The sequence below is a fragment of the Montipora foliosa genome, chromosome 9, assembly GCF_036669935.1.
Source record: "Montipora foliosa isolate CH-2021 chromosome 9, ASM3666993v2, whole genome shotgun sequence".
Classification (NCBI taxonomy): domain Eukaryota; kingdom Metazoa; phylum Cnidaria; class Anthozoa; order Scleractinia; family Acroporidae; genus Montipora; species Montipora foliosa.
In genome coordinates this window covers 41,074,694-41,090,790 of record NC_090877.1, presented here as the reverse complement: position 1 = coordinate 41,090,790, position 16,097 = coordinate 41,074,694, and the positions used below count along the sequence as shown (strand labels likewise).

At 39.1% G+C, this 16,097-nt stretch overlaps 2 protein-coding genes across 2 annotated transcripts in view; one reads left to right on the top strand and one right to left on the bottom strand.

Moving 5' to 3' along the window:
• The window catches only part of LOC137971293 (CD63 antigen-like), a 13,186-nt gene extending 5,584 nt beyond the window's left edge, over positions 1-7,602 (bottom strand). The window contains exons 1-4 of the mRNA XM_068818097.1: positions 7,471-7,602; positions 5,868-5,947; positions 4,205-4,393; positions 2,797-2,871 (exon numbers count right to left, since the gene is read on the bottom strand). Coding sequence (XP_068674198.1) covers positions 2,797-2,871; positions 4,205-4,393; positions 5,868-5,927 — 324 coding nt within the window. The 5' untranslated portion in view covers positions 5,928-5,947; positions 7,471-7,602. The remainder of the gene's footprint in view (positions 1-2,796; positions 2,872-4,204; positions 4,394-5,867; positions 5,948-7,470) is intronic.
• An 8-nt stretch (positions 7,603-7,610) lies between these two features.
• LOC137971291 (nucleosome assembly protein 1-like 1) overlaps positions 7,611-16,097 on the top strand; it is a 38,816-nt gene continuing 30,329 nt past the window's right edge. Inside the window, exons 1-3 of the mRNA XM_068818096.1 lie at positions 7,611-7,693; positions 11,889-11,973; positions 13,497-13,560. Of these exons, the coding sequence (XP_068674197.1) occupies positions 13,512-13,560 (49 nt within the window). The 5' untranslated portion in view covers positions 7,611-7,693; positions 11,889-11,973; positions 13,497-13,511. The remainder of the gene's footprint in view (positions 7,694-11,888; positions 11,974-13,496; positions 13,561-16,097) is intronic.

Sequence of the window (16,097 nt, the reverse complement as noted above, 5' to 3'; positions counted from 1 at the left end):
AGGCTTTTTTAGTGATAGATCATAGTTTTTTCACTTTATTGGGTCATTATATATATAGTTTTCACACAAAATTCCAATTCAGCATTTGTCTTGATAATTACAGAAGGCAACAATGATAATATAAGTGGTATACATGACATTTAACTGAGAGGCAGTGACTGTCATGATACAAATCACGCATGTTGATTCGCATGGCTCACATATTGACTCGCATTCAAGTCCAAGCACCTATTTCAAATATGAACAGTATTGAAGTCTAAAAGTACCAATTTTAAAATGGTTAGTTTTCAATAACTGAGAGTTGACTCACATATGGCTCACTAGCTTGCATGTTGTACAAACTCGACTTCACAGATCTTACTCTGTCTAATGCTTTTTTTTTTTTTTTTTTGCTCCTCAATGGGGGGTGGGTTCAGGAGTTAATGGGTTAAATGAATAAAAGCCTGTAGCTCACTTCCAGTTGGCATCCATGGATGAAACATATCACCTAAGGAACGACCTTCTAAAGATGGGTGTGGACAAAAGCTGAATGCTCTGAGAAAGGACCAACTGCAAGGCCTTGTCACTAAATTTGCTTTTGATCAACATGAATGGTACCGGTAAACATTTTTCTGCGATAAAGGGCTGAAGATGGAATGACCTTAAACGCACCTTATGCAATGATGTAGAGGCAATATATAAGCTTAAGGACCTCTGCAAGTTTTTCAAAGGATGTTGTGACAAAGAGGGGCCCAAAACACAAACTGTTATATGGGTTTTGGAAGCAGGAAACAGAATAGAGAAATAAACTTATAATTATTATGGCAAGCAATTCTCAGGCTATATAGAGCAATCTGATTGGCTGGTTTTCAGTCGGGATTTTACAGTTCAGATCATTATCATGGAAACAGTCCGTTTCCCTATTTTTTCTCTCTCCAGGTAAATGCAAGTTGAGCGAAATACAAAAAGTTTTGAAAAAGCAAATTTTTTTTTTTTTTCATCACAACATTAATTAAAATTGTGTGGTTCCAGAAAATATCCATACCCCCATCACGGAAGACAATTGGAAATTCCGAGGGAGAAGGGGGGTTAAAGGGCAGTAATTTCCAAGGGGTAGGGGGGTTTCGTGGGAAACTACTTTTCCAAAGGGTCACGAACCACATACAAAACATTGAAAGCAACATACGATCGATCTGAAGCACAAAACACACTATCGGACGATGTTTTGAAACAAAAGTCCGGTTTGAGATAAAGTTAATACTATTAGCTTCAATGTTTCCGTTTTTCTTTGAGTTAGCTAGCGCTACAATCTCCCGAAGCTAAAAACAATGTGTCTTTCATTTGGGACGGATTCAAAACATTTAAAATGGCGGTCTCAACTGGAGTCTCATCCCCAGACTTCCACGTTTGTCTCTTTTTCGTCCAACCAACACTTCCGTTCACTTGAGTATCACTTTTCGCTACCTTCACATGCAGTAAACACATTTTTGATAGGATTTATGTTTTACTGGGGGTAGTAACTCATTGAAAATGCGATAAGACGCAAGTTCCCACCATCTCAACGCTTGTGTGCAACGACATTTTCTTTTTTGTGGGTGGCATTTAGACCACGGACAGGAACCGGGAGTCAAGTTTTCTCTTCTTTGAGTAAACGCAATATTTATTGCGGCCTCGGGAAACGATTGTTGAGGTTCAGTTCGTTATGTCAAACTGGAAATTCTAAAACAGGAGTTTGACTACTCATTGGAGGAAGTAAATCGCGCCAAAAACAATAACAGTCGATAATATTCTTCGTAAAACAATCGCCTTTGTGACGACGTTCACGAAACCTACTGCATCAACTTTTGTGGTCCCTAAATATTAAAGAATCAACCTGAAGAAACTGACAAAATGTGTAGACAAAGGAACCTTGCAAGTTTCTGATTTATTTACTATGGTTTGCGCAGTTGTTTAAGCGAGTGAAATGTTCTCATCGAAGTTCGCACAAAAACGTGAAACAGTCGACGTGCAACCCAAATGTTTAAGCTTTGCAAAGTTGATAGCGCACAAGCTGAAAGTTTAGCTGGATAATGAGCTTAACAAAGCGTTATATTTTTCTAAAAGTTAACCTAAATGTTTACACTGTTGTAATAAAATTCTACCGCAATTACGTAACTAATTCACTGTCGTTTTTATAAGTAAAAACGTTCTGGAAATTCCTGAGGGGAGGGGGGTCATCAAAGACCCCCCCTGGAACGGAAAATCCTGGGGGGAGGGGGGTGCAAATCAAAAAGTCTTCCGTGGTGGGGGTATGGATATTTTCTGGAACCACACATTATAGCAAGCGGAATTAATACTTTTGATGTAAACGGTTACTCGTACCTTTCAAAGTTTGCTGGTGGAAGACAAAGATTACAAACATTCACCATGTGGAGAAGTCTCCATTATCACTCAAAGAAACAATGCCATGTAACAAAAACTTACCAACCTCACTTGTTCAGGAACATGTACTGGGGAATATTGGCCCTCGGTCATTTTGTATGAACCTTGCCAGACCTCAAGCTGCCATGACCTCTGGCAAATATTCCCTAGTACGGCCCTCGCGCTTGGTTAGTAAAAGATTAGTAAAATTTTGATGGTGAGAAACTTAAACTGATTTCCTTGCCCCTACCAGCTGATGTACAAAGGAAGAACTACATATACACCAAATGTCAAAGACTTAAAATTAAAATCACTCAGAATTTACTGCCATATTTTCTGCAATTGATGCTACCTTTCCTCGGCATTGAATAATCATTTAAAGAACAATTAAAGCAAAATTTCTGGAATAGTACAAACCTCATTACGGTTGGTATAACCCAAAATGGCAACAGCAATTTCCAAAGACAAAATAACCAAGAGGCAAATGAAGAACTGAATAAAGAATAAAACAAAGGTTATAACTAAGTAAATTGCTTAAGCTTCACAATGGGAGGGAAAATGCTTGGGAGGTATTAGCTACACCAAGCTACTCTAACAAAGGGTAAATAAAGATATGATAATGGTGTCACTAGAGTCCCATTATCAACCCGTAGCTATAGGCCACACTGGTGGAAAGCAGACATATTCATTACCATACCAAGCCTGGCTTCACCTGGTTCCTTCTTTTATAATACACTTCCACACTAATTAGATCAATATATAACGACAGCTACACTTACTCTCACTCTACAACCAATCAAGATGAAGTTTTATCTGGACCAAAGAAAATACACTTTGCGAGGCAGTTGTTAAATAAAGAGCTACACAAGATGGGATTGTAACTTCGATTCAAGCAGTTAGTCTTTTCCTAAAACGAGGTTTTTGCGCTAGAGATATTAAAAAAACAGTTAAATTATTGCAGTGATCAATAAGATTTCTTTTTCAATTGTGCAAAATACATTATTTGATTGTATACAAAAAGTGAGCAAAACAAGGACAAAAGATGACTTACAAGTCTCGTAATATGTTTACATGTGAGCAGAAAATAGACCATTTCTTAAAATTCTTTTCATAACCTGGCCTGGGTAACCAGTGTTAAATACCAAGGAAACCTTTAGGTTTTGCAAGGCTTGACACTAACTTTTGACACCACTTTCAAATGTTGATTTCCGTCTCAGATTCTCAATTTTTCCAAAATGGATTACACCATTTAAGTTGCTTACCACAGATATAATTTAAAAAATGTTTCTTGGTACCGTCAGTTTGTTATTTGATCTTATTGAGAAGCCCCAATCCAATATGGCACATCCAGTTTCCACGTGTGATTTTTTCCTGTGATTGTTGTACCCAGACTTCCTCAGACAGGAGCTCTTTGACATGGCGGAAAATGAGGTGATCATGGCAAACGTTTGCTAATCACTCAATGTTTAGGGGTTGCTTGCTCACTTGATTTGCATACATTTGGCTTAAGGCCTTTAAAACAAAAAATCGGTTTTCTGTCATAGTCAGAAATTTACTTTCCAAATCAGGTGAGTATTCTAGCGCATTTCTATTTTTTTACTTTCCAAGCGTTACATTTTACTCTAAGATGGGAAACAGGTGAGTTTAATGTCGAGTCCCTGTTTTGATACCTCTGAACCAACAGTTACCGCCAAACAGCCTTCAAGAAACCGGCCCATGAAGTACTCCCCCCTGGTTCTTTGTCACGGTCAGAGTATACAAGGAGTTTTTCTCCTAGAGCATTCTAATTGATTGACACAACATTAAAGCTACTTTCTTCACTTACAATGATCAACAGGCAACGGTTTTCTTTCCATGCTCCACAGCACCCAAAGAAGGAGATGAGGGCAATGAAAACTCCAGCAGCGATCATTACTTTGGAACCAGCTGCATAAGATCCTTCAGTGAGGGTGGAATAGTCACCAAGCTTGATGAGTGCCCAGGCCCCATAACCAATCAGAACACAACCAAACACCTCCAAACAGACAAAGGTAAATTAAATATAATAAAATAATGGTATGTTGAAGGTGAAGTCATCACCTCTTAGAATTTAATACTGTACTTATAAAGTGCCTTAATTGATCCAACCTTAAAAAACACATAATTATGTCGACTCTTACCATTTTTTCCCTCTAACAACTGGCTGCACAAGTGGCACAGAGTTCACAAAATCAGCAGTCACTTAATCAACTGAGGTATAAATATGTATGCCTTCCAATCACAAGCTCAGCTAGCAGCATGAAACAAGCAGCTTCTCATTTTGTTGAGTTTTACAGCACAATTAAAATGAAATTTCAAAGTAAAAACCTTTTTTTTTTTTGCTATAGGTGAAGATGTTAGGGCTTATTTTTCATATACAACCAGCTTATTTCTATAAGTCATTAAAATATTATTTAAATGATTTCAGACATGTTATAGTTTCATTGGTTACACATTCAAAAAAAGCATCAGGCCCGAGTTGTGCAAACGATGGATAGCGCTATCCACCGCATAAATCACTATCCAGTGAATAAACACTAGCAAAATTGATTGAGTTATCCAGTGGATAGTGATTTATCCGGCGGATAGCGCTATCCATTGTTTGAACAACTGGGGCCTGGTGTTTTACAATTCCTCAAGATGGGAACAACACCTGTTTCCCTCACTCCTAAAACTAAACTGTATGGTCACCCCAAGGTTCCATGCTTCGCATGTATATATTTTAAGGTCTCTCACACGCTCCCTTCTTCTTGCCAAATATTTTGGACTGTTTACACTTCTAAAAGAATAAGACATACCCTACACTCTTCATCCAAGACAAAAGCATAACTGCATTTAAGAAATGGCCTGACTACATGTTGTAACATTGTTAGAAGAACATGTCCCAACATTAATTGTTGTAAGAACGCTTCTGACAATGTTGGATGCACATATAACATTGTTGGAAACATGTCACTTTAGTCTTAGCTTTGCAATACAACATTGTTGAAAGCGTGACTACATGATTCGATCAACATTTGTTGTATGTTGGAGAAAATGTTTGACCAAAAATCAAAACATTCTTCCAACAAAATTTGTTGAACAAAGGTCATCAAACATGCATGCTACACGTTCTAACAATGTTGATCCAACAATTTTTTTATAAAAATGTGTGAATGCATTAGCCAGGGCGTAAAACATCCCTAAAGAACAGTAGCTTGTCTCCATAGCTGATTTGCTCACTTTTTTACGAAATATAACAAGAAATTAGTTTATCCAGGTGATTTAATGCCCCTTTTGCCGCAAAAATTATGTTGAGTAGAGATTGAAACAAATTTTGTTTTCTTGTGGCAACAGGAAGAATTTACAGTTACTGTATTTTCAGTTCAAAGCTTTGCCTCAATTCAAAACAAGCTGACTGTTATGCTCTTTTGGAAGATATAATAGCAATTGACAGGAAGAGGTCAAAATTTATATATCAGGCTACTTACAAAGAAAATAAAATTGAAGAAAACAACCAAATACTTGATGAGCTTTGCTCCTCCCTCCATGTTAGTTTGCTGTCCAACGCCTTAAAAAATGGCAAGAATTTATTTTAAATTAATAATATTCATAAAATTGTCTAAAGAGATCTTCAACCATACCATATTATGCTTTTTTGGATAAGCAATATTTACCCACACCCAAACAAGAAACTTCTTTTCGATCTTTTGGGGAAAACAATCAAATATCGGACAACTTAAGTCGAAAAAGTGAGATGCCAGGTTATTTATTACCTGCTTAAAAATATTAACTCTACACAACATTAAAAAAACCGAAAAATTTTACCACATATTTAAATTCCAGTATGTTTCAAGAAATAGCTAGCTAATACTAACTTGACGAAGCCAAACAAATGCAAAAAAAAACAAAATTATAACTAGGTAAATGAATTTTTTACTTGATCATCAACACGCTTCTGTAGTTTTATCATGCGTCACATAGTATGTCAGTTCTAAAATTAGTGGCCGATCGTCCAGATGGATTGAAATATTAAAGAGCTGACTTGATAATTTATAACGATATTCCTCAAATTTTGGAGTTAAGTGATCAATAACGGTGTGGTGGGAAAATTTGACAAAACTTAACTGGCGCTTCGTCCGTCAACGTCAATCAAATACACAATTGCAAAAAGTACTGTACAATGAAGTACATCTACCAAAACGAAAGACAAAACTGTGGCCTTATATTAGCGATAGTGACATGTTGTACGTTACAAGTCAACACAAAATAAAGTCCACCGATCAATACGGGGCTAGAATAAAGATGGGCATAATTTTCTGAATATTTAATTTATTATTTCTAAACTGAGACGTAAGGAATTATCCACAGAAATAACCAGTCGACAAACACCTTGGACTGTTTTGTTCTTCGCAATTAAATCGTGCAGCTGTGTCACCGCAAAATGTTCTGCCAAGTTTTTTTTTCTTTTTCGACTCGTTGTTTACTAGAAAGACAGAACCCACTTTCAGGGTGTTCCTAGTGGCTATCTCGTTCAAAAATCAGTCCGATATATCACACCCGTCTAAGCGAAACCTGGTAACAAATTCTTTAACTAGTAAGAGGACAAAATGTAATTCTAGGTGCGCAAATGCAGGCCCAGCCCAACCCTTTAGCTTTCATCGACCGAAATACCCGCGACATTCATTTCGCAAGCATCATCGCATTTTTGTTAAACAAAATTTTAAAAACGTTTTTAACTGCATACAAAGTCTCGTGATACTCCACAACATATCGTGACCAGGGTGATGTCAAGTGACCTCGAGAACTCTTATTCGTTCTCCAAACGCAGTCAAGATATCTTACTACAAACTGACGGAGGAGGTGACAGTTTTCTCAAAATTATATTACTTTTTTTTACATTACTCTCATGTTCGGTACTTTCAAATAATTTTTAATACGCTTATTAATGCCCAAGTAAAGCGTCGTTCCATGTTCTCTGTTCAGATCAGAATTCACAAGATCAAATCAGCCTGCCTTTCAACGCTAATTCGCAGGAAGCATTAACAATTCTACAATCAATTCAACAATTACTTTTAGCTTGACATGGCATACCTTCAGTGCTCAAAACCCTCGCAAACTTCTTCGCACTTGACCACGAAAACAACACAACCACATACAAGTACAACGCCTTTTTAATATTATGCTCCTTAGGCCCTGGCACGACACTTCTGATTGGCTCGAATATTCACGCTACATGTGTTTTCGAAAAAAGATATGATTGCAGAGTTGAGAGACGGACACTTGGTTTATCGCTGACGTGAGGTCAGGACTAAAGGTGGGCGTTTTGTTTTGGTTAATTTTTTCCTTTCTTTTTTGCTAAAATGCCCAAAGGAACACGCAATATGAGCCTCTCGACCGATTTGTTCCAAACAGGGTTTCTCTCAAAGCGAAAAACAGTGATTAGAAAATAACGCCAAGTTAATTTCTAAATAAGGCATTTTTTCGTGACAGATAGCCTAACTTTCGAAATTTTCGAGATTTATTGCCCCCAGGCTTGGTCAAGGGGTCACATTCATTCTTCCCGCAACCTGTTCCAGGATCTAAGTTGGTGGGGACAAGTGAAAAAATGGTCCGGATAGAGGAAGAAGCGAGCGCGAGAAAAAGCCTTTAATTAAGGTGCTGTCACACCGTTGTGACACAAGTTGAGGGCAGATGTTACACTGCAGCTGCGCAATACAAAATTCGTTGCAACCGTTGCGGAAAGTCAACGGTTTCTGCAACTCGTCTCGCAACGTTTTTGGCCGTTGCAAGGTATGCTACATTGGGCCATGATTTCTGCACCCTGTCTCGCAATGGCTCGCAATGGCGTTGCGAGACAAAGGATCACGAAAAATTGCACAGTGTAACAGCGCCTTTAGACAGAGTAGTATTCATTTCCTACCTCGATCCGGGCCATTTCACACTAACTGAGAATCTGGAACAAATCTCTCGAGTCTAGAGAAACCAATACAAAAGCTCGATCTTTTAAGTTAATCACGTGATAATCAGTTCAGTGAAACCCACACAAACCATGAGATGCTCCAGACCTCAAAGATGTGACGTGGTGAATTAATGTACTCCGTTCCATCACGTGCGAGGTAAACTGAAAATTGTCTCGTCACGTTCGTGATTATGTGATATCACGTAAGCTATCTCTTTTTATATACACTGAGAATTTGAATTAAAGACATCGACCTGCGCTACGATTGGTTTCTTCTAACCACAAGATTGGACGGACATTCCTTCACATTTCGCTAACGGAACTTTTCAGCGATAATTCTGCAAAACATAACAGCGATTTGTCAAGTGACTACTTGCTCTAGTATTCTTACAATAATTATGATTAACTTAATTAAGGAAGTTTACTATCCAGGAGAAACAAGTCAAATAACCACTCTTGCTAACTTTCTTCCAGGAATTGTAAAAATCATTTCATAATGTCATTCGGGGTCACGTGATCTTCATACCCACGTGATTTGATTTTCTTCAGAGGGATCAGTTTGTGCTTCATGTCCCCATTCTTTGGATTCGAATGAAAAATAAGAACAGACAGAAGTGTATGCCACTGACTTTCGTTTAGAAAAGGATTTGTGGGCAACCTCGTTCCCAGGGCTTTTCTCCGCCGAGGAGAGGAGGAGAAAAGCCCTGGGAACGAGGTTGGATTTGTGGGCTTTCTTTCTTGGCACGCATATGTTTTTCATTGAGAGCGCACTTCGATTCAAAACCATTGTGCACTTGCTCGATTTGAAACTTGGGGCTCCTTCTGAGGCTCCTTCTTAAGACTGGTTTTCACTAGCGACGGAAGTCGGAGTCGGAGTCGGAGTCGTAAGATCAGAGCGCTTATGACCTAGTGAAAATCAAAGATCGTAGACGTAAGCGGAGTCATAAGCTCGACGGAATCGGAGTCGACGGAAGAATCAGAACGTTTCCATTTTCTTCCGACTCCGCTAATGACTCCGTCGCTTATGATCCAGTGAAAACTAGATTGTCGGAGTCGGAAGCAGAAGCGGAAGAACCAACCAATCATAATGCCTGGAATCGAGTATTGTGATTGGTTTATTCTTCCGCTACCGCTCAGTCCGACTTCGACAACGCAGTTTTCACTGTCAGATCATAAGCGACGGAGTCATAAGCGGAATCGGTGTTCTTAAGGAACAAGGTGTTCTTAAGGAACAAGGAATGATCCTCACTGATTCCTTCAATAGAACCTTTGTGCAAGAAGTTGATGTTTAATTTGAGGTTATCGATGACTGTAGTGCTGAATGAAGTCAGCAAAAGATGGGAAAAAAATGCTACTTACTATTAAAGCTACAAATCATGTAGTAAGCTAATTCAGTACAATGACTGCCAGGCGAGTGATCGTTTCTCAGACCCAATTATTTTTAGAATAATATCCTCCATTTTTCATCGTTTCATTGATGTATACTGTAAAATTCCGAAAATAAGCCCCTCCTTTTATAAGCCCCTCCAAATATAAGCCCCTCCCCCAAAGCGGTAACGCACAAAAAGCCCCGTTAAGTCGCCCCTCCAAATATAAGCCCCCCAGTAGCTTGTACTTGGAAAATTCGCCCTCAAATACAAAGAAAACAAAGCAAAAACGGTAAATTTACCTCAAACTATAAGGCTAGCCCAATTAATTTGGAAACGCAAATTTCCCTCCGCAGATAAACCCCTTCGAATATAAGCCCCTTCAAAAATAAGCCCCTCCAAAGGGACCTTTGAAAAATATTAGCCCCTATATGCGCAATATAGGTATGTGCGGCCCTAAAGGGTAGGGTTTTTTAGCCGTTTTGGTCTGAATGTGGTTTGAATTGGGTGTGTTTCTTAGAAGCTTCTTCTTCTTCTTCTTCTTCTTCTTCTTCTTCTTCTTCTTCTTCTTCTGCTTCTTCTTCTTCTTCTTCTTCGTCTTCTTCTTCTTCTTCTTCGTCTTCTTCTTCTTCTTCTTCTTCTTCTTCTTCATCATTAAGAGATAAGACCATCAACCAAAGCCCTTTTCAAATTATTCAATAGGTCTGAGATAGCGTATCAACCGTGCATACGGTGAGAGCTACTGAAATTTAAATTGACCAATCAGAATTCAGCTAGGGAGAAAAAACTGTGCTATCCGACGTCAAGTCAATAGGTTCGCAGTTTTAAAGGACCAGAAAACCATTTAAAAGATTTTGTGGCAACGTTTTTGTCAACAAACATTGGCGCCAAACTAGGTTGCCGGAGAGCGGCGATTCGAACGACAGATTTCGTTCTTTGCCTGTTATTTGCGCTTTTTCTTACTATTTTTAGACGAATTCAGTCTGGTATTTTCGAGCGTAAGAAGACGTCAAAATTGTATTGATAATGTATTTATTTGTGTTAACTTTGCGAAAAAATACTTTGGTAGCGTCCTTTCCATAGGGTATATCGAAAACAACGTCATTTACGCACAGAAATGCATAGTTTCCAGTGAAAGGGCAAATGATTGACAGGATAGCACACATTTGACTGCCGCGCGCACTGCAGGGCTGTCCGCCGGATAAATCACTAACCAGTGGATAAGTAATAGCGTAATCAATTGCGCTATCCAATGGATACTGTTTTATCCGGTGGATAGCACTATCCAGTCAATTGAACAACTGAGGCCAGCTCTATTCCGTTCAACAAGTCTATATAACATTGTTCAACATTTGCTGAGCAACAAGTGTTGCAGGATGTTGGAAATGGAATTGGAAATTGTTTACCCAAGGAACACCTTAAAAGCGCTCAGGAGCTCGTTCAACATATGTCCGTGCATTCCGGATCGAATTTGAATTTGGCATGGTTGGTTTTTGAGGAGAGTGGAAAAACCTCTCGGAGCAAGGAGAGAGTCAACAAGAAACTCAACCCACATATAACGCCGGGACCGGGAATCGAACCCGGGCCGCATTGGTGGGAGGAGAGTGCTCTCACCACTGCGCCATCCCTGCTTCCCAAAAATCCGTGTGTCATCGGCTTTAGGGTCCAGGGGCCCGGTTCTCGAAGGTCCCGAAACTTTACGGGCCATTTTCGGGTGTCACAATTCCCTTTGTATCTCAAGAACGGAGAGGATTTAAGTCGTCAAACTTCACAGTAATGTTTCTTTTTGTTACCTTGAAAACATGTCAAAAGATCGGCTTTCCAAAACAAGCGGTTGCCATTTTCACAAATGGCTTTTCGTCCCGAAAAGTTATCGGGACTTTCGAGAAACGGGCCTCAGGAACTCATGATAAAACGCATGAAGCGCAAAAATCACAGCTGATTTGAGGTTGGCTAAGGAAAAGGGTGGACCACGAAATCGATTGGTAAACGTGGGGCTCGCTTGAATTTTACGCCTAGTCGTGCACCTGTGCAAAAAGTGTTCTCGTAATTGCACAATACTCTTCCTTCCCCACCCCACCCCCCTTGCAAAATGCTTTCCTTCACGGGCGGGAAAAATGGTTACCTCGTTCCAGTCTTCCCCGTTTAAGAAATGCTGACCCAATGGCCTTACATTATTGCAGGCGCTGGAGATCTTTTACCACCTCGTGGCTGCAATTTTCTCCACTGGACAAAATAATTTCGACCTCCATCAGCTTTCTGTGATAGGTGAGTGGCCATGAAAGCTTAAGATTGTTAATCAAGTATGTACAAGTGGTAAATAAGAAATAAAACATTATGTTGCGGAAGGCATTTTCTGTTTAAAATTTGTACTTCAAAGTACATGACCGAAATTGAACTCTGCAAGACACTGATAATATTCATCTTAGCTAACCTCTGACGAAATTGTATGCCAAGGCTTTTTATTATATTTGTAACAAACAAGTATAATCTTTATGAAGTGAGGTTATATTTCCTGGAACATCGTTTTCCTTAGGCTCGTTCTTTCCTTTTTTGACAACTGGCAAATTGTGCAATTAGCATGCCGACGTTTGCACATGTACAATACGTTCCTGTCTGGGGTTGCACAAGACTCGAAAAGCCGCGTATTTCATCATCAAAATTGGTAAAAGTATTGTGATTTGCAAACGCCTCTTTTGCGTTGGGTTATGAGCGACAGAAATTCTTAAAAACCAAAAATTCATCTATTTGTTTAAGTGTAAAGGTTAATAATTATTGTGTTTCCACGCCTAAGGATCCTAATGAACTATTTCAAGATTGGCAAATATTTTGAAACTACAAAATGCCTTACTCGATTCATGCCATGGAACCTCTTCATTCGTAATGTGTTATTTTCAAGTGGCACCTGACCTCAAATCAATTTTTGTCACGGCACATATTTCTCCTTTCTGCCGCAGGTAGCACTTTCTTTAAATTGTCTGGTGTTAGACAGAGAAAAACCTATTGAGTGGCACTATCGGGAATGAAAGAGTTAACAACCTCTACATCCACTCCCAAAACTATGTGCCCTTTAACCTATTGACTTCTCGGAGTGGGACTTGATAGATTTACGCTGTCTGACACCAGGCGATTGTACTCGTCAGGAGTCATTGGATTAAGTTTTCATTTCAGCTGGCATTTTGTGATTTGCATTCTTTGCCAGTTTTATCTGCAAGACTTTTGTGTTGTTAATGAGTCTGTGATAATGTATACAGAATTAACTATTAGAGGGTAATGTGAAGTGCTGTTTTCTACACATGTAAACCATGTGAGTGTTAGCCCTACTAATGAATTGGGCCCTCACAAGGACAGTTAAAAACTCTGACCAGGTTGGGAATTGAACCCACGACCTTTGGGTTAGATCGCCACTGCTCTACTGACTGAGCTACAAGGTCAGAGGGGAGCAGGTTGTGGGAATTTAACATCTCAATTTTACAGCAATGAATATGTACAAGTACAAGGAAGGGTTACATTTTTACAAACATTGGCCGTGTAGCACTTAAAATTTTAACAGAATTAACTATTAGAGGGTAATGTTAAGTGCTGTTTTTCTACCCATGTAAACCAAGTCAGCGTTAGCCCTACTAATGGAATTGGGCCTGCACGAGGACAGAGAAAAACTTTGTATATACTCAACTGTGCTTGATTAAAATCCTTGCAAATTTATTGACTTAAGCACTTTTTTGTGTATGGGGTTAGTGTGCACTTTATGCAATACCCTTTAATTGACACAACTTTTATAAATATCACAGCTTAACAGTACCACCATGTCAGACTCTGGAAGTGAAGGAGATCAAACAGGCAGCTTACCCCTAAGTAAGTTTCATAGAGAAAACTTAACTGAAACAGATCTCTAAGTGAGAATGATCGTCTGTTCCGAGAGCAGCATTACTTAAAGCGGTTGCAAAGAACATGAGGGAAAATGCCAACAAGCTTGAATATCACTCAAACCCGTGACAGTGCAGTTGTGCCACTCTGTTGTACCCTTTGAACTATTAGAGAGCTTTAGATTCTAGGATGAGGACAAGAACGAGTACGAGTTTTAACTGCCCGTTTTTTTGCGAAAGTACTTGGAAAATATATAACCCATAAGATTAATCTTACTCTTTGTTAGCAGTATTGCTGGTTTTCACTCACGTGATCAACAGCCATGTTTTTCAACGAAAACAAACTGAAGCGTTTGCATAACAATAGATTTAAATTCCCGGAGGATTTGGTCAGGGCACCAACATGGCCGCCCTTTCTTTGTTTAGGGCACCAACATGGCGGTCGTGACGTCATGTGAAAACTGAGAATAGGTTGCTCAATTATTCTTATTAGGGACCTTAAGATCTACAACGGCGACTTCAACGAAAACGTCACCTCGAAATATCACTTTGCTTTATCATAATTCTTTTGCGGTTATTCTATCTCGTTCACTTCGTACAATTTGGGCGTAGTAAAATTCCTAAAAATAAATTGGTACGAGCAGTTACAAAGTGAAAATAGAGAATGAAAGATTCTCTTTTGCATGCTCGCGTAATATTTCAAAAACGAGTGCGAGTGTTTCATCGGGGTTTCAAACACGAGAAAACTGATGAAAGCACGAGGCTGCAGGCCGACTGCTTTTATTGTTTCCGAGTGTTTGAAACCCTGATGAAACACGAGTTTTTGAAATCACTTCTCCAACAAAAGAAAATTAGTTTAAATTGTCATTTGAATAAGTTTTTTCAGTTCAACTATTATATTTGAGACGTGAAATGTGCATGATCCTCAAAAAAATGTGCATGATGTGCATCATTGATCCTTGGCATACATGAAGGGGCGGACGGACGTACGTACATACGTACGTTGTACGTACGTTGTACGTACGTTGTATGTACGTTGTACCTAATTGCTGTGCTGTGACAATTTTTGAATATGCATCAACTGATGTCACATTGTTACCTAGCTGTTTGTCAGTTCTGAGCGAACACGTTGCTTCGCAAAGCAAATGACAGAGTGCAGATTTAGACCTCCTAAAACTAGCGAAGACGAGGAAAAGTGCGTGGCCAGCGCTATTCCGAGGTAACGTATGCATCTAGTCTAATAAAATTTCTAACGTCAGTGCCATTTTAGGTCGGAAGTGTACAGCAAGGTTGAATGTGAACCAAAACACGAAGTCGCCACCATTGAGCGAGAATTTAAATTTAGAAAAATAATGGCCTTTTCTGTTTTGGGTAGTTTACTAACTGTACTGTTACATTCAATGTTAGCAGTAAATAATTTAGGTTTAAAGTTTGTTTCGTAAAATGTGTGATTTAATAAAGTTGTTTATCGCCTCATGTTTTTGTTGCTTCATCAATATGCAGATTAAGAAAATTTGCATCCGTGTTTGAAATCGTTTCAAACACGGCCGTGTTTTCAACTTGTTTTTCATTGGGTTTCTAAACCCATCCACCTGACCAGAATACGTTGCTCTGGTTGGGTAAGAGCTGCATGAATAATTAATGAGTTTGAGGAGTTGTCGTCAAAACCTCAAATTTGGTGATTTCACGTCGTCCTTATGCAGAGTACCACAAGAATCTGTCCTAAAATCCATGCTGCATGTGCAGCACAATTATTTATGCTCTTTTAACCAATGATATCTTTGTTTTACGGTGTTGTTGTTGCCGTTGCCGTCGTAAAATCTTAAGCTCCCTATTGCTGGTAACTGAGCCTTTTTGCTCATCAAAAAATGCCAAAACTGCTACCATGTTGTTGACTTGTTTTCATTCGACAACATTTTTCAAAACCTCGTACTAAAATGACGACAGCATCCCGTTTTTCCCGCCAAAATGGCGCTGGCTTGCGCGCGCTCACTGTTGTAATGGTAATGGTAGTGAATTTATATAGCGCATTTTGTATTGGCATATTCAAATGCGCTTTACAAGCAAGGGATCTATGGGTGAGATCGCACATCAGCATAATTATACAGGCGACGCTGTCAGCTGCTATCAGTCCATTAGCGATCTCACCCAGCACATGTCGTATACGCATTGTACTATAGAATCTAAAGTTCTCTAATAAGCCATCTGAGAGCTGGTCAGTTGAAAGTTAGTGATACACCCGGTATGAGGTGAAGGAATCTTAGGAAGAAAATGAGTCATAAATTTCAAAGAGCAGCTTGTGACAACTTTAGTATTGATCGTTACAACTGTGTTGGTCTTGTGCCCCATTCCCACCAACAAAACATGTTTAATTAAACTAGGTTTAGCAAAATGAAAATCGGTTACAGAAAAATGTAGGACTGGCTTTTTACGTGAGATTCAGGTGAGTTTCAATACATGCTTTGAGCTGTGCTAAATTTGTGGTCGACAAATACCAGTATACATGATTTAAAAAGAAAACTCTTT